Source organism: Lynx rufus, unplaced genomic scaffold, assembly GCF_022079265.1.
Source record: "Lynx rufus isolate CCGP_SWC_20201006 ecotype Redwood Valley unplaced genomic scaffold, mLynRuf1.p SCAF_9, whole genome shotgun sequence".
In the NCBI taxonomy this organism is placed as follows: domain Eukaryota; kingdom Metazoa; phylum Chordata; class Mammalia; order Carnivora; family Felidae; genus Lynx; species Lynx rufus.
The window spans coordinates 113168233-113193063 of record NW_025814897.1 but is presented as its reverse complement, the minus strand read 5'-3'; the positions used below and the strand labels follow the sequence as shown (position 1 = coordinate 113193063).

At 56.8% G+C, this 24831-nt stretch overlaps 1 protein-coding gene across 1 annotated transcript in view; it reads left to right on the top strand.

The window, feature by feature from the left end:
• Nucleotides 1–24831, top strand: part of SHANK2 (SH3 and multiple ankyrin repeat domains 2) — a 431931-nt gene that overhangs the window by 2085 nt on the left and 405015 nt on the right. Inside the window, exon 2 of the mRNA XM_047071362.1 lies at nt 22922–23125. Within this exon, the coding sequence (XP_046927318.1) occupies nt 22922–23125 (204 nt within the window). The remainder of the gene's footprint in view (nt 1–22921; nt 23126–24831) is intronic.

The window sequence follows — 24831 nt, the reverse complement described above, 5'->3', positions numbered from 1 at the left end:
GTAACTTAAGCTAATTGGAGCGATAAACAGACTTCCAGACGTCAGGTGCTTAACACGGAGACGCTGGACTTCTTTCTCTCAAATCAGCCCGCTGGACCGACGGGGACGAGGCCACAGAGATTCTGTTCCACACAGTCGTCCAGGGACCCAGACCCCTTCCGCTCAGTGGCCGGGCTGCCCCGGGGCTCTGGAGTCCTCCCCGGGTCCCCTGACCTGCCCCGAGGGTGAGGGCGTAGAGAACTGGGACACGTCACTTCCCTGACCGTCCCAGTTCCTCGGGGGCTGCATTTGACTGCACGGGAGGCTGGGAAACGGAGTTTGGCTCTGAGCCTAGGAAGGAAGAGGTCGGTGTTGTGACAAACGGGGAGCTGGTTGTACAGGTGTGCACACGCACACACGTGTGCACGCTCACTCACGCACATGTGCACACACGCACACTCATGCATACACAAGTATACATGTACAGGCACACATGCACTCATGCACATGCACACGCACACACACGTACAGGCACACACATGCACACTCATGTACACGTGCACACACATGCACACAGACGCACACACGCACAGGTACATGTTCACGTATGCACATGTGCACACACCCACACACGCCCACTCATGCAGCCGTGCACACATGTGCACACTCACGCACACACAAGTACACATGTACAGGCACACATACGCTCATGCACACGCACACGCACACACACGTACAGGCACACACATGCACATTCATGTACACGTGCACACACATGCACACACACAGGTACATGTTCACACGTATGCACATGTGCACACACCTACACACGCCCACTCATGCAGCCGTGCACACATGTGCACACTCACGCACACACAAATACACATGTAAGGCACACATACGCTCATGCACATGCACACACATGCGTACGTGCACACACACACAGGTACATGTTCACACGTATGCACATGTGCACACACCCACACACGCCCACTCATGCAGCCGTGCACACATGTGCACACTCACGCACACACAAATACACATGTAAGGCACACATACGCTCATGCACATGCACACGCACGCGTACATGCACACACACACAGGTACATGTTCACACGTATGCACACCCCCACACACACACGCCCACTCATGCAGCCGTGCACACTCATGCACACACAAGGCACACATGTAAGGCACACATGCATGCACACGCACACACGTGCACACAGCCACACATGTAAGGCACACACATGCACACTCGTACACGTGCACACACACGCACCCACATGCGCACGCATGCACACGCAGGCACACGTACGGGCACATCACACACGCACGCACACGCACCCCCCTCGGCTCCCCCCCACCTCCCGAGTCTCGTGGGTGCAGACCTGTCGGCTCACTGTCACCGTCCATCCCGCCGTCCCGCTTCAGGGCTCAGGAGCCTCCTGGTCTGGTCTGGCTTCCAACGGGAGCGCCAGCCAGCTGTTTCTGTTTGTGGTTCTGTTTACTTTATTCTCCTCTTAACTGGAGGGACGTAACGGTCCAGTGGTGCCTTTCAGGAAGCGTTCCTGTGGCCCTGCTTCCTCGGTGGCCGTGCTGTCGGTCTGCGGCAGTCCTGGGCTCTAACGTCGCCTCCAAGCAGCGAGTCCTGAGGTGCTGCTGTAGGGGGCGCTGGCTTCCCGCAGGCCCGTGGTCCCCACGTTTGCGTCCACGGGTCCGTACGTAGCCTTGCTCACGTGTATTCGTGTGTGAAGACGTTTTATTTAATACACGCCCTTGACTCAGGAACCCTGAACACCGACAGTGCCACCGCTCACGCCTGGACGGAGCTCGTGCCACAGGGGAGAAGCACACGGTGCACGTGGCTGTCCTGTGCTTAGACCGCGTCGTGCCATCTCTGCACTGTGCCTCCGACCGTGGGAAACCGCAAAATCACCAGCAGGAGCACAAAAACGGGCCCTGAGTAGAGCCCAGAAGGACTCTGGCGTGCAGGACGCAGGATGAGCTGAATGAACCAAGGAGCCTGTCGCCGTCTCGCTCTACCTTGCCCGGAGTGTGCAGATCGGACGCCACAAACGCTTGGCCGCTGCGTAAGTGGTCACGAAAGAGCCACGGATGCTGACTTGGGGACACAGACGAACGTTAGCGAGCGGGCAGACTCCCAAATGTGGAATCCGCGAATAAGGAGAATCGACTGTGCGTGTGTCCCTGTGGTTTTCGTGTCGATTTCTCCGTGCGCCGTCGGAGGCAGGACTCCTTCCCACCTCACCCCACAGCTTCGGGGACGTCGCTCGGCTGCGTCCCGTCGGTGACCTGAGTTTTTCCTTCTTTAACTGGCTCCCTAACGAAGTGGCCTCGGTTCCCGTACGGGAAGCGTTTGGTGCCGGCCGTTCTGTTTCTCCCGGAAAAGCTTCCCACCTGCAGATTCTGTTTGCCCCTCGTTTCTGGGAGGTTTTCTTACACGCCGTCTGGGTTTCCGCGTTGCCGGTTGGGCTCTGTGTTTCTTGGACAGCATCGCCGTCACCTGGGTTTCTCCGTCTGCCTTTTCTCTGACGGCCTTCGTCGCTGGTTCCTCCTCGTCCTCTGCGATTCTCTCGGGTCCTCCTTTATGGTGTTTCCACTTGGACCCGCTCTGTTCTGCGATCCCTGATTGAATGTGGTTGTGTGATTTCGGATTTCCGTTTGATTTCGCAGCCCTGCGTGGGCCCATCTTGAAAGCTATTCTTTTCAGCTCTTGGTGTTTTTACTAGGTTTTCTGGCTTCTTCTTTGCCCTCTGTAGGTCTTCCTTCTTTTAATTGGGGCGCGCTCACTCTGGATGAATGCGTGTCTGATTCCCGCGTGCCTTCCCGCCTATTTTCCTTGTCTCCTCTGTGGCATGTCTTTGCCGTCTCCGGGCTGCCTCTGCCTGGCGTGTCCACTTTGGCAGAAACTTGCTGTCTTTCTGGTGCTCTGGTTGCGTGTGGGTGAAGCGTCCTCAGCTCCCTCCCATCCTGATGCCCAATGTCCTGCAGACGCATTCCCTCGGGGGGAAACCCCGGGTCCCGTAACGGCACCGTGGGCCAGTGTATTAAGGTCTTTTTGTTTTCCTGTCACGATGCTGCTCATTAAATTTGTGTGCACAATTTTGTCCCGTCCTTTTTTTTGTTATTATTGAAATTTTAGTTAGTTGACCTACAGCCCGATGTTGGTCTCAGGAGCAGAATTCAGTGACTCGCCCCTTATGTGCAACACCCAGCGCTCAGCGCACGTGCCCTCCTTAACACCCCTCCCCCGTCTAGCCCCCCCGCCCCCCCCACCTCCCTCCACCAACCCTCAGTTTGTTCTCTGTCATGAAGAGTCTCTTGAGGTTTGTTTCCTTTTCTTCTCTCGCTCCCTGCCCTGTTCCTCTGTTTTGTTTCTTCAATTCCGTGTATGAGTGAAGTCCTACGGTACTTGTCTTTCTTGGGTCGGTTATTTCGCTTAGCGTAAGAAACTCTTGTTCCGTCCACGTGGTGGCAAATGGTGGCATTTCCTTCTTTTTTATAGCCAAGTAATATTCTACTGTGTGTATAAACCACATCTTTATTCATTCATCAGTCTGTGGACGCTGGGGCTCTTTCCATCCTTTGGCTGTTGTCGATAGTGCTGCTGTAAACACCGGGGTGCATGTGCCCCTTCGAAACAGCACACCTGTATCCCTTGTAGTGCGATTGCTGGGTCGTAGGGTAGTTCTATTTTTAGTTTTTGGAGGACCCTCCACACTGTTTTCCAGAGTGGCTGCACCAGCTTGCATTCCCACCAGCAGTGCAAAAGAGACCCTCTCTCTCCGCATCCTCGCCAACATCTATCGTTGCCTCAGTTGCTCATGGGAGCCATTCTGACCGGTGGCAGGTGATATCTCATTGTGGTTTTGATTTGCATTTCCCAGATGATGAGTGATGTGGAGCATGTTTTCGTGTGTCGGTCGGCCATCTGGAGGTCTTCTTTGGAGAAGTGTCTAGTCATGTCTTCTAACCATTTCTTCACTGGATTGTTTTTGGGGTGTTGACTTTGATAGATTCTTTATTGATTTTGGATACTGACCCTTTATCTGAGATGTTGTTTGCAGGGGCACCTGGGTGGCTCAGTCGGTTAAGCATCTGACTTCGGCTCAGGTCATGATCTCACAGTTTGTGGGTTCAAGCCCCACGTCGGGCTCTGTGTGGACAGCTTTGGATTCTGTGTCTCCCTCTCGCTCTGCCCCTCCCCCGCTTGTGCTCTGTCTCTCTCTGTCTCTCAAAAATAGACCTTAAAAAAGGTTGTCGTTGGCCAATATCTTCTCCCGTTCCATCGGTTGCCTTTTAGTTTCGTTGAGTGTTTCCTTCGCTGTGCAGAAGCTTTTTTATCTTGATGAAGCCCCAACAGTTCGCATGATGTGTGTTATTTCAGTTAGTTTGTGTAACAACCTGACGTGGGCAGTGTTGTTGATGTACTCACTATACACACAAAGTGAGCACAGTGTGTAACCAGCATGGGACGAAGTGACGGGACGTCACCCGTGCCCCAAGGTCCCGTGACGCCCTCCTGGTCCCAGTTGACAGGTGAGTAGCAGGTGGCCTGGGACACAACGGCCTGCAGCCTCCAAACCTGCCGGAAGCTGGTGTTTGCTGTGGCCAGCGGGCGGCCTTGCAGAAGGCGCGGCACGGGGTCGGGTGCGTCTGAGACGCTCGGGGTCACATCCCCCACCGTCCGCCCGTGTTTTGGGGCACAGCACCAAAGGTCTCGAGCCGGGGCTGTGCAGGCTGGCCGTGCAGCCGGGACCGGGCAAAGGCAAATGCCCTTTAAACCTCTGTTACCTTGATCGGTCTCCTTGGTCAAAGCTGGCAGTGTCTACACCCGGGAGGCCGTCACTGGTGGCAACGGAGAGAGAGTCCACGGCTGTTGAGACGCTCCACGGATAGCGAGCAAGGGGTGTGGGACATTGAAGAGGTCAACACGACGCCGGTCAGGCGGACACAGGGCAGCGGGAGCCTGCCTGGAAGCCCGAGTCCCGCCTCTGCCTGCCATGACCTCTTCCTGGCAGGTGGCGTGGGGGACTTGTGCCCCCCGCCACCCCTCCCCCCCACCCCGGGATTCTGACCACTCTGCCAGCGGCTTCGGGAACCTGTCAAGAATTACCGATGGAGAGACACCTACTCTCCAGGCCCGCAGTTACAAAGGTCCGCCAGGGTTCGGTCTCTACTCCCAAGAGTATGATTGTTTCCGGAACCTTCTAAAGATCACCTGTCTTCACTTTGTTCTCGGCAAACAAAGCCCCTGGAGGCTGAGCGCACAACTCCCACGGGTGTGAGCTCCAGCAACAAAGCAGCCATTGTTCCCGCGTGTAGACCGTGCCAGGCCGGGTCCTGCGCAGGGGACGTGAGCTGGACCCTGGAATCCTGCCCGGCGGAGCCGTGCGAGTTGCCGTGGCCGGTTTGTCACCCCTGTGCCTGCCCACCCGAGGGGAGGTGGTGTCTCCAGGAGCTGTGAGGCTGTCCCTCTTCCGCCCCAGGGGCGTCTGGACCTGTCTCTTCTCCCAGAGTGACTGTGGTCCTAAGTCTCCCCCCCCCCAGTGGGATGACGTTCCCCGCCTCTGAGCGGGAGCCCCCGGCAGGGCTCATCTGCCTTCAGGAGCCCCTCCCCAGGCCCCCTGGAGCGAGGCGCACAGTCCGGGTGGGCCTGGGGCGCGGTGACCAGGGTCCCTTTGCTCCAGGCCGCCGCACACGCACGGGGGGCTCACTGTGGGCCCCAAGGCTACACCCGTCAGCAAACCCGGCCTTTTAAGCCAGGGGCATGTGCCCCAAACAGCACAAACTGCAGTCCTTCTGTGATTTATAGTTTCGGGGAAGGTGGGTTTGGAGGCGGGAGCAGAGCTGGCCCCGAGCGCACGGCGGTCCGGTTTCTGCCGCGCACCGAGTGGCCCGTCACGAGGAGGAGCTCGGGGCTGGGCCGTGTTGTGCTTTCCTCGGGTGCGCCCAGCGCCACCTCGGGGTTTGGCCCCGAGTCACTCCGTGGAGGCTGCCAGCCCACGTGTCCGTCACCGCCGCCCGTCTGAACGGGTCCACGGAGGCGCAGGGACTGGCCGCCTCCTGGCAGAAGCTGCGGGAAAACGCGTCTCTCCTTTTCTGCTTCGTAGATGCTTCCATTTATTATGTAAGTGTGCCCAGCTTTGGTGTTTCGTGGAGGAAAAACCATCTCAGCCACTTCGGCGCCACCCATCCATCCATCCTGTCTCTCTGTCTCCCCCGCGGTCAGTCACTCGAACCTCCTCCACCAAAGCAGCAGCCCGTCGCGTCTTCGTGGCTCCCGCCTCCCCACCGCACACATCGGCTGACCAGGACTCTCCACCGTCTATCACTTGCTTCCAAATGGACTGTTTGGTTTCCAAGCGACCTTGGCCCTTCTGTGTAACACTGAGGGTCAAAACAGAACTCCCGGAGCAGCGAGGTCCCACCTTCCCCAGGTTTTAATCCCTTCCTTACCTTTTCTCGCAGAGACACCACTGCATTTGCTTTTCGTATCTGAGGTTCCTGTGATTTTGAATGTTAGGACTTCTTCACCCGTCTTGGCAATTTCTGAGCCCCTAGTGCTCCCTACTGGCCTCTCGTTCTACAGAGACCATCCATCGTGATGGAAGGTTCTAGAAGATCCGGGCAAGGATGGCTTCCTACCTTGCAGAGCTCCTTTTGAGCGCGTCATTGGGCACGTGTTAACTCCTTGCACTTGGCCCCTCGGGAGGTGAGCGCTGGTGTCTTCTCGCATGGGGTCCGGACTTCTGGAAGCCAGCCGCCCCCCAGGTCCCCTTCACGGAAGTGCATCCTAGGACCGTCTTTCCGGAGGGGGCTTGGGTTGGGGATCCCCCTGCCTGGCTCTCCGCAGCACTCTGGCCCTGAGTGGATCAGCTCTGTCACAACTTGTCTCCCATCCAAACCAGATTCCTTTGCTGGGAATCCCTCCCCTCCCCTAGACATTCCCACCTTCTACTTAACTCTCACATGAAGCTCGGGAGTCCCAGGGCTCACTCCATGCCCTTCCCACACTCAGGGCCTCAGTTACCACGTCTGAGCGACGGATGGCCACAGCCACGGCCGCACCTCCAGCTCTGACCTCTGTCCCGGGGGCCGGAGTGCACCCCCTTGACAGCTGCTCAGCTGAAAGGTCACGCTGCCTGAAAGGGGTGCCGGGACCCTCCCTTCCTCTCTCTCCAACCCCCCATGCCTGGTCCCACTGCTGTTCCCCTCTCAGCTAGTGGTTAGCCTTGAAAAAAAAACTTTATTAAGGTACAATTTATAAGCCGTAAGAGGCACTCCTCTTAAGGATACCCACGCAGGGACGTTCAGGGAATTTGCTGAGTCGTGCAGCCGTCACCGCCCTCTGCGTCGGGGGTCTTCCCATTCACCGCCTGCCTGCAGCTCATCCTCGCCCACGTCCAGCCCCTGCGTCCACTACCCTGCCTCGTGTCTCTGTGGTCGCCCTGTTGTGGGCATTCGGTGTTCATGGGGTCATGCAGGATGTGGATTCCGTGTCTGGTTTCTTTCACACAGTGGAAGAGATTTGAGGCTCATCCACCTTGTCTCCTTTCTACTGGCAAGGAGCATTCCGTCGATGGACGGGCCACACCTTGCTGTCCACGTTTTGGCCGTGAACTTCTGATTCTGTCGTCCGAGCCAGCATGCAGGGGTCCATCCCTGCTGGACGCCTTACCAGTCCATTGCCGGGTCCTGTCCTGAGCCCTCTGGGTCCCTTGGACCCCGGCTATCCTGTCCACCTCCGTCACCCTGCCGTCTGTATCCCCACCTTTCCCCCTGGCCCAGGACAGCCCACCCAGCAGGAGACGCTCGTAGCGTCAACACAGTTCCACCGCGTCCTGTCGGTCTCCCCCAGGAGCCCTTAGGGTTTCAAGGATAAGGATCAAATGCTTACCTGGTGCGCCTCCCCTGCCCCCACCGATCCTCCATGAGGTGGCCTCGTGGCCCTTGCTTCCCCTGCGCCCCCAGCACAGCTGTGATCCCGCAGGTACACGCTCGCGTGACTCCTTGGCCAGCGTCTCTCTCCACCGGGGCTCCCGGTCTGTCTTGCGCGTCCTTGTGCCCCAGCGACTGGTGCGGCTGAATGAACACTGTCACTGAGAGAGCGAATGACGTCATCTGAACCCTTGTCTCCGACCGGTGAATAGGGGACATCCGAGCAGAGCTGCTGTGGAAGGCTTGGTGCAGAGCGCATGACCTCGTTAATATTTGAGAAGGGGGACCTTGGCTTCTCTGGGTCGTGGGGTCCACGAGGAAGGAAGAAAGCAGAAGCGGGTAGGAGGCTCCTGCAAGAAACCAGGGGGGCGTTGACGAAGGCGGAGGCCCGCGGACAGGTTCCTGATGACAAAGTCGGTGGGATCGGAGGAGGTGTCACTCTTGCACGAGAGTGTGGTCTGGCCTTCCGAACCGTCCTTAATTGTGACGTATGTCAACAAGTTTTAAAATGCGATGCCTGTGTCTCGACAGTCTCTCAGTACAGGGGAGAAACAATGTCTTGCAAAAATTGAGCTGGAATTCGCCTTCTGTACAGTTTGCCCACGAGAAGCACACGGTTCAACCGATTTGAGTAAATTCCCAGATGAGTGTACCTGTTGCCGCAGTTACTCTGGGAACGTTCTCGTCACCCCGGAAGGAAACCCTCTGCCCCTCAGCAGTCAGCCCCCCTCCCCGTGCCGCGCAGCCCCTGGCAACCACCCATCTGCTTTCCATCCTCTGCATTTGCCTCTTCTGCACGTTCCCTCTCAGTGGAATCCCCCACTGTGTGGACTGGGAGACAGACCCGTGGTTTCCTTAGCTGTCTGCTTCTCCTGTGGGAGGCAAGCCCAGCATCCCTCAAGTCTGCCCCTGAGACCAGCGCTTACCACATTGGTGCCTTGAAAGCCACCATTAAATGGCCTCACGTGTCATCGGGTAGCCCAGGCAACACGGAGGTGAAAAACTCTCGCGTCCAAAAATGTGTTGGTCTTCCAGGCCGCCATTTTGATTCCGGATCTTCCTGTCTTGGAACGTATTCTTTCCTGCCCGCCCGTTTGCTGACTGAAAGGAAATTTGTTTGGGATCGTAGACTTCATTAGAAAATCAGTTGTACCTGACCCTGGCTTGAGCACATTTTCTGCCCTGAAAGAAAAGTCAGGAGGATTCAGGGGGCCGATGGAGACGATGGTGATAATGTTCTTCCTTCAAGAATTTTGACACTACGCAGTGTGGCCCAGGGCTGACTCCCATCTCCGCCAAGGAGACCCCCAAGAGGCAGAGAGACGCCTTAGGTCTTTGTATGATGCTGTTTGTTTTTTTTAACATACAGAAAACTGAAAATACAGGACAATACAAAGAAGGATGTCGTAAATACCGTCGTATCTATCTATTATGAATCATTGACAGTGGTGAGCATTTTGTCACTTTTTTATCCCAGGATTAAAACGCTTGGCCCGATAAGGTCAAAGTCACCCTTAGTCCTCATGCCCAGCCCCCTCTCCTCAGCAGAAGCGCTGTCTTAAATTCAGTGTGAATCCCTCTTGCTCGCTGCCTGTGTGTATCAGTGATCGCTGTATAGTGTTGCGTTGTGTAAAAACGAACATATGTACCCGGCATCATACTGGGCATGTCATTCGTAACTTATTTTTTCCACCTGGCAGGTATGTTTTTGAGATTTGTTTTTTAGATTATCCATCCGTCAGTTATCCATTTATCCTTCCATCTCACCCTCCCTCTATCCCTCCCTCCCCCATGCATCCACCCCCCATCCAACTACCCATCCATCCCTCCCTCCCTTTACCCACCCACCCATCTCTCCATCTCTCAGTCTGTCTCTCCCTCCCTTTACCCACCCACCCATCTCTCCATCTCTCAGTCTGTCTCTCCCTCCCTTTACCCACCCACCCATCTCTCCACCCACCCACCCATCTCTCCATCTCTCAGTCTGTCTCTCCCTCCCTTTACCCACCCACCCATCTCTCCACCCACCCACCCATCTCTCCATCTCTCAGTCTGTCTCTCCCTCCCTTTACCCACCCACCCATCTCTCCACCCACCCACCCATCTCTCCATCTCTCAGTCTGTCTCTCCCTCCCTTTACCCACCCACCCATCTCTCCACCCACCCATCTCTCCACCTCTCAGTCTGTCTCTCCCTCCCTTTACCCACCCACCCATCTCTCCACCCACCCACCCATCTCTCCATCTCTCAGTCTGTCTCTCCCTCCCTTTACCCACCCACCCATCTCTCCACCCACCCACCCATCTCTCCATCTCTCAGTCTGTCTCTCCCTCCCTTTACCCACCCACCCATCTCTCCACCCACCCACCCATCTCTCCATCTCTCAGTCTGTCTCTCCCTCCCTTTACCCACCCACCCATCTCTCCATCTCTCAGTCTGTCTCTCCCTCCCTTTACCCACCCACCCATCTCTCCACCCACCCACCCATCTCTCCATCTCTCAGTCTGTCTCTCCCTCCCTTTACCCACCCACCCATCTCTCCACCCACCCACCCATCTCTCCACCTCTCAGTCTGTCTCTCCCTCCCTTTACCCACCCACCCATCTCTCCACCCACCCACCCATCTCTCCATCTCTCAGTCTGTCTCTCCCTCCCTTTACCCACCCACCCATCTCTCCACCCACCCACCCATCTCTCCATCTCTCAATCTGTCTCTCCCTCCCTTTACCCACCCACCCATCTCTCCACCCACCCACCCATCTCTCCATCTCTCAGTCTGTCTCTCCCTCCCTTTACCCACCCACCCATCTCTCCATCTCTCAGTCTGTCTCTCCCTCCCTTTACCCACCCACCCATCTCTCCACCCACCCACCCATCTCTCCATCTCTCAGTCTGTCTCTCCCTCCCTTTACCCACCCACCCATCTCTCCACCCACCCACCCATCTCTCCACCTCTCAGTCTGTCTCTCCCTCCCTTTACCCACCCACCCATCTCTCCACCCACCCACCCATCTCTCCATCTCTCAGTCTGTCTCTCCCTCCCTTTACCCACCCACCCATCTCTCCATCTCTCAGTCTGTCTCTCCCTCCCTTTACCCACCCACCCATCTCTCCACCCACCCACCCATCTCTCCATCTCTCAGTCTGTCTCTCCCTCCCTTTACCCACCCACCCATCTCTCCACCCACCCACCCATCTCTCCATCTCTCAGTCTGTCTCTCCCTCCCTTTACCCACCCACCCATCTCTCCACCCACCCACCCATCTCTCCACCTCTCAGTCTGTCTCTCCCTCCCTTTACCCACCCACCCATCTCTCCACCCACCCACCCATCTCTCCACCTCTCAGTCTGTCTCTCCCTCCCTTTACCCACCCACCCATCTCTCCACCCACCCACCCATCTCTCCATCTCTCAGTCTGTCTCTCCCTCCCTTTACCCACCCACCCATCTCTCCACCCACCCACCCATCTCTCCACCTCTCAGTCTGTCTCTCCCTCCCTTTACCCACCCACCCATCTCTCCACCCACCCACCCATCTCTCCACCTCTCAGTCTGTCTCTCCCTCCCTTTACCCACCCACCCATCTCTCCACCCACCCACCCATCTCTCCATCTCTCAGTCTGTCTCTCCCTCCCTTTACCCACCCACCCATCTCTCCACCCACCCATCTCTCCACCCACCCACCCATCTCTCCATCTCTCAGTCTGTCTCTCCCTCCCTTTACCCACCCACCCATCTCTCCACCCACCCACCCATCTCTCCATCTCTCAGTCTGTCTCTCCCTCCCTTTACCCACCCACCCATCTCTCCATCTCTCAGTCTGTCTCTCCCTCCCTTTACCCACCCACCCATCTCTCCACCCACCCCCCCATCTCTCCATCTCTCAGTCTGTCTCTCCCTCCCTTTACCCACCCACCCATCTCTCCACCCACCCATCTCTCCACCTCTCAGTCTGTCTCTCCCTCCCTTTACCCACCCACCCATCTCTCCACCCACCCACCCATCTCTCCATCTCTCAGTCTGTCTCTCCCTCCCTTTACCCACCCACCCATCTCTCCACCCACCCACCCATCTCTCCACCTCTCAGTCTGTCTCTCCCTCCCTTTACCCACCCACCCATCTCTCCACCCACCCACCCATCTCTCCACCTCTCAGTCTGTCTCTCCCTCCCTTTACCCACCCACCCATCTCTCCACCCACCCACCCATCTCTCCATCTCTCAGTCTGTCTCTCCCTCCCTTTACCCACCCACCCATCTCTCCACCCACCCATCTCTCCACCCACCCACCCATCTCTCCATCTCTCAGTCTGTCTCTCCCTCCCTTTACCCACCCACCCATCTCTCCACCCACCCACCCATCTCTCCATCTCTCAGTCTGTCTCTCCCTCCCTTTACCCACCCACCCATCTCTCCACCCACCCATCTCTCCACCCACCCACCCATCTCTCCACCTCTCAGTCTGTCTCTCCCTCCCTTTACCCACCCACCCATCTCTCCACCCACCCACCCATCTCTCCATCTCTCAGTCTGTCTCTCCCTCCCTTTACCCACCCACCCATCTCTCCACCCACCCATCTCTCCACCCACCCACCCATCTCTCCACCTCTCAGTCTGTCTCTCCCTCCCTTTACCCACCCACCCATCTCTCCACCCACCCACCCATCTCTCCATCTCTCAGTCTGTCTCTCCCTCCCTTTACCCACCCACCCATCTCTCCACCCACCCATCTCTCCACCCACCCACCCATCTCTCCATCTCTCAGTCTGTCTCTCCCTCCCTTTACCCACCCACCCATCTCTCCACCCACCCACCCATCTCTCCATCTCTCAGTCTGTCTCTCCCTCCCTTTACCCACCCACCCATCTCTCCATCTCTCAGTCTGTCTCTCCCTCCCTTTACCCACCCACCCATCTCTCCACCCACCCACCCATCTCTCCGTCTCTCAGTCTGTCTCTCCCTCCCTTTACCCACCCACCCATCTCTCCACCCACCCACCCATCTCTCCATCTCTCAGTCTGTCTCTCCCTCCCTTTACCCACCCACCCATCTCTCCACCCACCCACCCATCTCTCCATCTCTCAGTCTGTCTCTCCCTCCCTTTACCCACCCACCCATCTCTCCACCCACCCACCCATCTCTCCATCTCTCAGTCTGTCTCTCCCTCCCTTTACCCACCCACCCATCTCTCCACCCACCCACCCATCTCTCCATCTCTCAGTCTGTCTCTCCCTCCCTTTACCCACCCACCCATCTCTCCATCTCTCAGTCTGTCTCTCCCTCCCTTTACCCACCCACCCATCTCTCCACCCACCCACCCATCTCTCCACCTCTCAGTCTGTCTCTCCCTCCCTTTACCCACCCACCCATCTCTCCACCCACCCACCCATCTCTCCATCTCTCAGTCTGTCTCTCCCTCCCTTTACCCACCCACCCATCTCTCCATCTCTCAGTCTGTCTCTCCCTCCCTTTACCCACCCACCCATCTCTCCACCCACCCACCCATCTCTCCATCTCTCAGTCTGTCTCTCCCTCCCTTTACCCACCCACCCATCTCTCCATCTCTCAGTCTGTCTCTCCCTCCCTTTACCCACCCACCCATCTCTCCACCCACCCACCCATCTCTCCACCTCTCAGTCTGTCTCTCCCTCCCTTTACCCACCCACCCATCTCTCCACCCACCCACCCATCTCTCCGTCTCTCAGTCTGTCTCTCCCTCCCTTTTTCATTCCAGAATCAGATGGTCTGGATCTTTGGTCTCTCCTTTGAGAGACCCTCCTGTGTCCTTTGTAGTCCCCATTTGGATCACTTTTGGGGGACGTGGAAGGCGTGGACTCTGGTTTTCTTTGTGGTTTCATTCATTGGTTGCTAAGGCCAAAGAGAGCCCTCCGCCCTTGCCCGGCCGCTGACTTCCCTCTGCCTCCATTTCCTCTGTGATGGCGGTGATGATCACCGACCTCCCTGTCCTTAAATGGGGTGGTTTACAGTTTACAGTTTTCATCAGGGAACTGGTGGGTTGTAAGTGGTTTAAAGCACGGCCAGGGCTCCAAGAGGAGGCCTTGATCATGGCCGGGCAGCTTGCTGAAGGCTGAGAGGGGCTTTACTTCCATTTCCATCATTAAAAAGACAAACAAAAATAAGACAACCCTCTTTAACCAGCATCGGTTTTGTGTTGTGAGGACTCCATGCTACGTCTCCTGTTAGGTAGTAGGGTAACGTTTTATACATGAGAGGTCAGCCTGGCTTGCCGGGGTCTCCGTAGCCCGTGTGACAAATGTCTGAGTTGCTGTGCCCTTCTGCTTAAGGTTTTCTCTCTGAGACGGTACTTACTGTTTGGGGAAGTGGCTTTGGTCTGGAATGATTACACATTCTGCAAAAAAAAAAACCCTTGGCAAATCCCACATTGTGTTGGGAACACTGTGGTTCCAAAGGCCACGCTGGTGAAGATTAGGACGTCTCCTCCTCCCCCGGTGTCCCAGGCTGATAAGAATTACCCAGAAGGTGGCCATGCCAGGGCCGAACCGTCAATATTTAATTTTCTGCGTCAGATCCAAGAGCGAGGCGCTTTTCCAGCACCTTCTGGGGCCAGATCTCTGTGACTTGTCCTGCTGGGTCTGAGTCCTGCCCGCCCATTTTTGACCTTTCTCTTCCCACACCTCCTCCCTGGATGGACGGGGGCTCGTTCCCCACAGTGTCCGTGTGGCATCCACCGCCACCTCCCCGGCCCCTGCCCGTCTCCCGTCCACGTCACACCCCTGCCAGGGCAGCCCTCCTGGCCCATGGCTCCGTGTGCTGCTGGGACCCGGTGGGTCCGGCTCTGCCTCCGGACCCGTGAGTTACAGCTGCACCTCTTACAGCTGTGTGGCTCTGGGAGCCGTTCTGAGTTTTCCCTGTTCCCCTCTAGACTCAGGAGCACTAGTCCCGACCTCCGGAGCCCATGAGAAGACGTGTCAGCAGCTGCAACCATGTGGCCCCAACCCCAAACGTCCTGTCCCCGACTCCGCTTCCGGGGGCCGCCTAATGATGGCCATCAGGAGAGAAGAATTACCTCCCCTCCCTGGAGACGTGGGCCACCCCCAGATTCTGAGCGGCGCCTCTCCGTTTCCCGTCACCTTGACAATGGCGGAGGACCACCAGTTAGCCCCTTAAAAATCAGCCCCAGCACGCGGTTCGCCCGTCGCTTCAACCGAGCACCAGGTGGTAGTTAGGCTTTTACTGCTTGAAAGGACTTATTCCGATTGGAAAAATGAATCCACGGCCACTTTATCCTTTATTAGCGTTCAGACATCCAGAAGCACCCTCATGACTCCTGGCCTTCCTTCAGCATCCACACACGAGGCTGTCCTCAGTCAAGGTCACCCAGCATTTCCTTTTCCCTCGGAATCCCTTATTTTAATCTTCATGCCTTAGCCGTGAGGGCGCTTGCCTGTTTGTCACCACAGGTTCCAGCCCGAGAGGTCTTTGCGCACAGCAGGGAGCAGTGTTTCCTTTGGAAACCGCCCAGTCCCGGTTTGGGTTGCCTTGGCGCTGGCTGTATTTCGGAGGTGGGCAAATCTGCGGATTGCACGTGAACAGCTGTTAAAGGCGCAAACATGCCCGAGTGTCCCTTGAAATGGCCCCTGGAAAGGTCTGTGTGTTATGGCTCTTATTTATTTATTTATTTTTAACTTTTCTTTAATGTTTACTTTTGAGAGGGTGGGGAGGGGCGGAGGGAGAAGGAGACACAGAATCCGAAGCAGGCTCCGGGCTCCGAGCTGTCAGCACAGAGCCCCACGCGGGGCTCGAACCCACGAACTACAAGATCATGACCTGAGCTGAAAGTTAGATGCTTGACTGACTGAGCCACCCAGGCTCCCCTATTATGGCTCTTTTAAACTGCATCTTAAAGGGACTGATAGTGACCTAAAGTGTGGCCCGGAGGAAGTCTTAAATTGTGAAATGCACTTCTTTGCAATGCGTGATGTGCTCAGAAACCTGCATTTCTTTCAGAATATCCCGAGTTCTTGCTGGAAGCTGCCTGCAGGTGCTCCAAGAGCTGGGATATTTATCCTCCCTCGGGTCTGTGTGTCCAGCTCTGGGTCCCCGCAGGGTGATCCAGGGAGTGTCCCCTTGGCATCACGACCCCCGAATGCTTTGGCATCCTCATTGTTTTTTTTAACTCTTCCGGGTGGAAGTCAAGAGTGCGGTGGATTGAAGTGTCATCTGGGGAACACGGACGAACAGATGTGCTGGATGTAGTGGACCAAAAGTATCTGTGCCATCCGACCTTGTGGTGTCGATGGTTCTTTACTTGACCTCCAGACCGGGCACTCTCACAGTGTTTATTTTATGCAGTGTGATATTTACCATTCTTTCAAGCTTTGTCTACCCCCTTCCCGACCTTTGTAAGACCTCACACAACAACGATTGCCATCATCCCCCTTGTACAGGACCCAGAGCAGATGTGGAGAACGGTTTACTCTTTTCCATGAAATTCTCTTGCCATGTTATTGCAAGTCAAAACAAGAGATGTCCACTTGGGCATTGGTGGGCACATGACCCCAGAGCACAAGGGTTTTGATCCTTCATGGATTGTGTGAGTTAGTCAACACCTCAGACGTGGCCCACCCAGGCCTGTGGTCCTTAGTGTGAGGCAGAGACTTGGCCATGGTCACAGTGTTATGTACTGAGTTGTCCCTCCACCCCCCATCCCTCTGCAGAAGTTCTAACTCCTGGCATCTTTGAATGTGAGTATATTTGGAGGTGGGGTCTTTAAAGAGATGATTCATGTAAAATGAGGTCATAGGAGTGGGACCTAATCCAGTAGGAACCGTGTTTTAAAAAGGAGATCAGGACACAGACACACACAGCGGGACGACCCCGTGAGGACATGGGGGTAGCCGTCCACACGCAAGGAGAGAGGCCTCGGGAGGACCTGGCCTTGCCCACGCCTGGGCCTTGGACACCAGCCTCCAGGACTGGGGGACAGTGAATGTGTGTGATTTAAGCCCCCATCTGTGGCGTTTTGTCACGACAGCCCTAGGAACCTATACACCCAGCATACGTGGCAGACAGACTGGGTGTCTGCCTCTATCTGTGTCCAAGTCAGCGTTCTTCCCCTTGTGTCCTGGTATTCTTGGTTGTGAGCCTCACATCTTGCAGAACGGCTACGACTCATGCTGACCAAGCAGGAGAGTAGGCGGCTCTCAACTCTCTTCATTTTAGACTTGAGTTTGGCCGTGAGCTTTACCAGTGGAAGGGTGGAGTTTCATACCGTTAACCACCCAGCCGACCACAGCTGTACTGCTTACAATTCTGCAAACACGGGTGCAGGTCTGCCCTCTCTGGATCTTTGCCGTATCTTAACGAGATAATGTGTTCCCGGTGTCCTGGGTGCAGAGCGAGCCCATGGTCACAGCAGCTCCCAGCATCCATCCTCACTGTGGTCAAGACCAGACCCTACTCTGTGTTGGGCTATGTCACCCAGGAGCATTCCATTTCTGGAGGCTTGTGTTCAGTGCGGTTCGCTTCCATCAGTATATACGGAGCTTCAGGTGTGGATGTGCCAAGAAATAGACACACGGCCTTGTTCCCATGGAGCAGCTCATGGTCTGGAGTAGGGAGGAACACTAATCAGTGGGGTTGGCGGGGGGGGGGGGCCCGTGCACAGGATTGAGAGGGGACATCTCAGAAGAAGATGTGGATGGTTTCCCTGTGTTCGAATGTGCCTCTCTCCACTGAGTCAAGGCCTCTTGGGGCTCGGAAGACCTGATGCTGGCCCCAGGAAACCCTAGGAGTTTCTGGGACGGACCCCTGAACTGAGGCTGATGTCGGTCACCGAGTCCTGCTCTCCCTGTTAGATTTCGCGGTTCTCTGCCCTGTCAGCGCCACCTCCCTTCCCAAGCTACCACGAATGCTCTGCTCGTCAGGCCTGAGGGAGAAGCCGCTGTGATTTGGGTCTCGGGGATGTCATTACATCCTCGTGCAGTTTTTTGGTATCTTAAGCCGTGCAGCCCAGCCCAGACACTCTGGGAGGTTTCCAGGTGGCTCTGGACGTCTCGGCATTTGGGGTGTGGCACCAGGAGATCAAAGAGTGACGGTTACTGAAATGTCATGAGGCAAAGTACATGCAGGACGGAGAGGCGGTGACCACAGGCTGGACAGGAGGGAGCAGCGGTCAGCCGAGTAGCTTGGGCTGTGGTCCGTGGGCAGTCAGATCAGCAACCTGGGTTCTGTTGGGGACATTCGGTGGTCACCTCAACCTGGAGGGACGCTACAGAGGGTGAGTCCCGGGCCCTGTTGGGAGAGTGAGTATGATTTCAGCTGGCAGGCGAGGCAGGGAAGGGACGGTCAGCTGGAGGTGCAGGTGCACAGGGCACATACACGGCCTGGCGTGCCAGGTAACCCCTCTCCTTCCATGCGTGGTGGGTGCTACCTACGTGCTCACACCGGCTCCAGGAAAGCCCACCGTGCGGCCAGCTCGGAAGACACTGGACACATCCCGCTGCCTTGCCTCACTTACCCCTCCTCAACTCCCGTCCTCCCCCAGCAGCCCATCAGGCACAGCCCTGCTGCGAGCGCAGTCCTGGCGTGGGTAGTCCAGTCAATGAATGACAGCTGGGAGCCACGAACACCACAATGAGAAAACCAGCCCTAGGCCATATTGGTGGCGGTGAGAGACTCCACTCTCAGGATGGAGAAGCTGAACCTAAGTGCTCAAACGAGCCCCCGTGGATGCCCCAAGGGAGGAGTAAGTGAGCTGTCTGGGAGGGCACGCACACCATGGACGGTGCCCGGGAACAAAAAGCCACGGGAGGGTTGGGGATGGGAATTTCAGGTCAAGGGCTCAGCGCAGGATCAGCAGGGGACAAATCTGGGGCGGGGCGGGGGGAGTGATGAGTCTGGCAGACGGAGCATGAAGACGGTTTCTACCTCAAGTGACCTTTCCCCACCCCACTCTTACCACGTGATGCCTGATGAAGTGTTGAGAAGGATTGGTACCTTATTCCCGTCTCCCTATAGCCCTGGGAGATGGGTATGCTTCACAATCCGTCACAGGTATGCTCAGGGTGAGCGATTTGCCAGAGGACCCATATAGCACAGGGGGCATTGCCAAGATAGCCTGGGTGTCAGGAATCCTAGGGCCCAGCTACTGCCACTCAAGGGTGGCTTAGGGGAACGCCTTTATTCCTCTAGCTTCCGTCTTCTGCATAAAGGGTCTTGTACCAGCCCTGGGAAGGGCATGGGTGGGAGGACGCAAGATGACTGAGATGCGGGTCTTGCGCCTTAAGGAGCGCAGAGCCTGGAGATGACAATGATGGCGGTGGTGATCATGTTGATGGTGACAATGACACCGTAGTGGTCAACATTTATTGAATCCTAATACGTAGGAACGGTGTAACCGCATTTCCCTTCACCACAACCACGAGTGAGCAGAATTATCATTATTATTGTTGTAGAGATAATTACGTGTAATCACATACTCCTACGTAATGAAAACAATCTGTACGACACGCTTACGTGTAACAAATACGATGATTACTGTTAATATAAAAACCATCACCATCATTATTATTCCCATTTCCCAGAAAACGAAGCTGAGTCTCAGATTCTCAAGTTCTAAGGCAAAGGACAACACGTAGGAGATTCTAAATCCTTTCTTTCAAAGGGAGAACGTCTAGCCTCTGAGGTGCCAATAGCTTTGCAAAATAGAGCGACAAAGTGCTGGGACACTGGTGCTGGGGGAGACGGTTAAAACACGGCTGCGAGGAAGCGTGTTCTCCTTCCACCTAACGGCTGGGCCTTGGGCCGCACGCACAAAAGGAAGCCCTCGAAGGGCCGCAAAGCCGTTCCGACGCAGATGTTCACCCAGTAGGAATCCCCTTCTGAAGGTAGACTTGGAACCAGCTCCTCAGCCCAGCAGTGGCGGGATGGTTGCTCTGACAGGGCTTGAATACAAAGGCGCACACTGGCCACGAGCCCGAGCACACCGTCCATTACGCACACGGCGAGTTAGACGCCAGCACACAAACGGGTAACTCGAGGGTCAACTCTCTGTTGCTGACAACCCGATCCAGCAGCCCAGCCCAGCCCGAACTGACCGCCGCCCACACCCTCCCAAATCTCAGTGGCGGGACCACCTCCCATTCCGGGATCCCCGGAGATGCTCCTTGACTCTTCCCTGGCCTGTACCTTCTAGGTCCCCCGAGGTTAACCTACAGCCTTGAGTGCTCGAGCCCCTGTCTGTGCCCCCACCCCTGCCCTGCGGGGTTTAAACCACAGACGTGTATTGTCTCCGGGTCCTGGGGGCTGGAGGCTGGGATCCGGGGGCGGGGAGGGCTGGGTCCTCCCGAGGCTCGGAGGGAGAGTCTGGGCCAGGCCTCTGCCCCGGCTGCTGGTGGCGATGCCTGGCGCTCCTTGGCTTGGAATGCACCGCTTCCGTCTCTGCCTCTGTCTTTGCGTGGCGCGTGCACGTTTGTGCCTAAATTTCCCTGTTCAGAGGGACACAGTGGATTGCGGCCCGCCCGACTCTGTTACGACCTCATCTTAACTCGATTACATCTGCCAAGACCCTATTTCCAAATAAATCGCACGCACAGATAAAGGGGGTCAGGACGTCAGCGTGCTTTGTGGGACACGTTCAACCCCTAACGGCCTGTATTATTTATATTCTGTCTGACCCTTACAAGCCCCTCCAGTTAGGTGGGTTCCGATTTTCACCCTGGGAACAGGGACTTCTGAGCCGGTGGGTTCGCCCAGGATCACAAAGGTAGTGTGACCAGTTGGGCTGTAAGCCCAGGCCTTCCTGACCGCCAAGCTCCTGCTCCTTCTGGAAGTTTCTGAATTGGGTCTTCTTGGTGTTTCTTAGAGCAGGACGGTTCTTTGTTGTGCAGAACTGGCCCGCCCAGAGTGGCAGTGGGCGCTCTGTGATCACCTGCAAAGGCCCACGGGTCCCCTGGGAGCAGGTGCCAGCCTGTATTCCACTGGGTGCTCACCTGCTGGCCACAGTGCAGGGGCCCCAGGTCAGCCTGGGGTGCTGGCATCCAAGGGAACTCGGGCGTCTGTGTGGTTGGAACCAGAGGCCAATGGCGACTCCCGAAACGACTTGGCGTGTTTGTTATCTGCGGCCCCGCTCGGTCACATCGGGCAGATCTAGTTTGTTGTGTCTCCAGATACTCCCGTCACCCAGCCAAGGCCGGCCGGGGCTGCGGCTGCAGTCATGAAGCGTCACCGAAGTGAACAGCCCGCCCCCACCCAGCCTGGTAGCCCCAAGGGAGCTCCGAGGTCACCCTTGAATTCAGCCGTTGACAGTGGGGAGGGACGGACGGGTGAATCATGTGTAAGGGTCAGGTTTCTTGGCAGCGGGACCCTGGGCTGCCTGCTGAAGGTTCCTCATTGTTGAGTGGGGCAGGTTCTTCTTACCTGGCGGGGAGGTGCTTCCCGGAGGCCGAGGCACGGGACGACGCGGGGAGGGCCTCCGTGTCCTTGGGCACGCCCAACCCCCAGTAGAGAACCCGTCCCAGCCTCCTGTCCTTTTTGAAGGTTTTTTTTTTTTTTACAGTGACAAGGCCATCTCGAGCCCCGGCTGATGGCTGTTCAATAGAACATCATTTTAATTCAACAAAAATGAGAAGTCACGGGGTGCCTGGGTGGCTCAGTTGGTGAAGCATCCAACTCTTAATATCAGCTCAGGTCACGATCTTGTGGTTTGTGGGATCGGGCCCCACCTTGGGCTCTGCACGGACAGTGCGGAGCCTGCTTGGGATTCTCTCTCTCCCTCTTTCTCTGTCCCTCCCCGACTCATGCGCTCTCTCTCTGTCTCCCTCCCTCCCTCCCTCCCTCTGCCCCTCCACTGCGTGTGCTCTCTCTCAAAAATAAAAAAAAACATTAAAAAAGTGGAAAAACAAAGTCTTTAAAAAAACGAGACGTGGTTAGAAGCAGATGTGATGCTGCGTTTGCTTATCCTGGTTCGTTGGTGAATCTCCCAGAAGGGGGCCCGGAAGCATAACCTTTGGGTACTCAGTGGCACGGTTATACTTTTGCAAGGTGTGACTGATTTTGCAGGCCCCGTCTACACTCTTGAAGATTTAAAAAGTTGCCACTCCTGGCACCCGATGGGATTTTTTTTTTTTTTTAATTTTTTTTTCAACGTTTATTTATTTTTTTTGGGACAGAGAGAGACAGAGCATGAATGGGGGAGGGGCAGAGAGAGAGGGAGACACAGAATCGGAAACAGGCTCCAGGCTCTGAGCCATCAGCCCAGGGCCCGACGTGGGGCTCGAACTCACGGACCGCGAGATCGTGACCTGGCTGAAGTCGGACGCTTAACCGACTGCGCCACCCAGGCGCCCCAACGATGGGATTTTTTTAAGTCCAACTGTGTTTCATCACGGCCTTCCATTCTGGTTTGGGAGTGGCGGGGCTGGTCTGTCCACAGTCCGGTGGAGTGGCACGGCCGCTTGCCGTGGACTTTCCCACCAGAGAGGTTACGAGCCGAGGCCTCCATCCGTGTCGGAGATGACGTGCGGCCGACGTACGAGGGAAATCGTGCTATGCTCTGCTTGAACTGCGGCTCTCAAAGCGTGTTCCCCGTCACCTTCACGCTCGTGACCAGTGCAGGTTTGGGGCCCGGACGTGCTGCCTCAGACACTCTGCTGGGTGGCCGGGGGGTCGACACGGTGTCCACAAGCGCTGGGGGTTTGAGAAGCCCCACGCAGGGGGGGGGAGCCGCCCGAGGCGGTCGGCGTCGTTGACCAGAAAACCACGGCCGGTGCCAAGGGTCTGAGTCAAGGCCACAGAAGCCAGTGGCTCAGTCCTTGCTTTTCTCCTTCGGTGTTGACACCGTGTCTCCATCCGGGCGACAAGAGGGTCTGATCTCTCGTTCTGAAGCGTGGGGGCGGGGGCCCGCTGCTCAGAGAACTTCTGTGGAAACACCTCTGACATCTCTGGCCACGTGCCGGGTGGGATGTGCCACTGATGTGTCTTTGTCCTTCTCTGCAGAAGTGCCTTCGGTTTGACCCGGACGCGACCGTGTGGGTCGCGAAGCAGCGGATTCTGTGTTCCTTGAACCAGAGCCTGAAGGACGTCCTCAACTACGGGCTGTTCCAGCCTGCCAGCAACGGGCGCGACGGGAAGTTCCTGGACGAGGAGCGGCTTCTGCGCGAGTACCCGCAGCCCGCGGGCAAGGGCATCCCCTCCCTGGAGGTACTGGCGTCTGCCTCGCGGCCTGGATGCGGGGTGGGGGGAGGACCTTCGCGGGACTCCAGGTCTGACTTCAACAGGGCAGTGACCCCCAAGTTCGAAGCTCGTTGTGAGGTTGGGGTTGCACCTGATTTGGCGAAGCTCAGATGGCCGCGCCAGTTTTCTCCGTTTGTTTTGAGAAATCTTGGGGTGAGCCAACCTCGGGTGCGACTCAGGGTCATGTCGCGGGGGCCTGCGGGTCCTGGGGTGCGGAGTGGGGCCCGCTTCCGCCTCCCCGAGTCAGTCTTCCGTCCCTGGATGTGGGCTGGCCAGTGGCCATCCGGCTGTGATCAGAGGCAGGATTTCCTTCCGGCTTCTTGCCCAGGCATGACCAGTGGGCTCGGAGCTGCTGTCGGTCCGGGCTGCCTCGTGAAGCGTCAGTGCGCAACCTGGGCCACATGCAGTGTGCCACGGGCCCCTGCCGCTCGGACCCCCGGCTTTACACGCGGTATTTCCACGTGACGTATTAAGGCAGTTCTGCAAGTCGCTGGCAAGTGGTCATTTCTCCCGTTGCTGTTATCGAGTGATGAGGCTCATTTCGGCCCCCTCAAACAGCGGGGGGCTGCACGTGGGGAATCGTCACCGGCCCGTGAGCAAGCTGAGTGGGCTTTGCCATATTCTCAGCGACGAGATCACTCTGGAGTCAGAGAGGTCATGGACCGAGGCCGGACCGAATCTGCACGTTTCTGGGCTTGATAGAGACTTTGAGGCTGAGGTTATCGGGACCCCCATTTGGATGGAACATGTGTCAGACCAGAGGGAAGGGTTCAGTGGAGGAGAAGATGGGGTGCCACTTGGCATCCTGTGGTTCGCTGTTCCGACCTCAGTTTGCTTCTCTGTAAAATGGGTATCCATTGCCAAAAAAAAAAAAAAAAAATCCCGCGTTGGGGGCCTGTTAAGCACCAGACGCTTCCTAGGTGTGCTCGCCGTGCACAGGACTGTCAAGATCGGGTGTGCCGGAGCTCACGCTTGAGTGGCAGGTGACAGACCGGGAACAGGAAACGGGCGATTCATTTTGGGGACTGATCATTTCCACATTGGGAGTAAAACCTGGCGAGAAGACCAGGACATCCAGAACCCACTCTTGATCAGAGGGTGACTCCTGCCGGTCCCCCACCCACCGAGAACCAAAGGAGAGGGTGTGGGGACACCCTGTAAGCTGGGCAGGGCAGTGTCGTGGACTCCAGAAGGGACACACTCGCCCTCCCTCCCACGTCCTGTCCAGGGACTTGTGTCAAGGGGCTGAGGGGGGTGGTTTGTGGGGGGGGGGCACCTCTGTTCCTGCGTGTGCATCACCCCACACAGGGCTCGGTTCGTTCCTGGTAGCTGTGTGGCCTGGGCCTGCCACCCAGCCTCTCTGGGCCTTGGGTTCCTGGCTTTGAAATCGAGGGGACGTTACTCCCGCCTTCCTAGGGGGCCGTGAGGCTCAAGGGAGGGTGTCCGCGGGCAGCTGGCGATCTCCTACAAACAGGGGAGGGACCGTACTTCCGTTTACTCGTCTCCTAGGGCCTCCGTCCCGCCAGGTGATCCACTGGGCGGAGGGAGATGGGCCTGGCCTCCCACCGGTCGGGGCGGTCGTGGCCGTGAGCTCTTTGCCCCTGAGAATTTTGGTAGAGTGTGGTTGGCTGTGTGTGAAGCACTGAGAAAAGAGCAGGGAAAGGGTTTGTGTT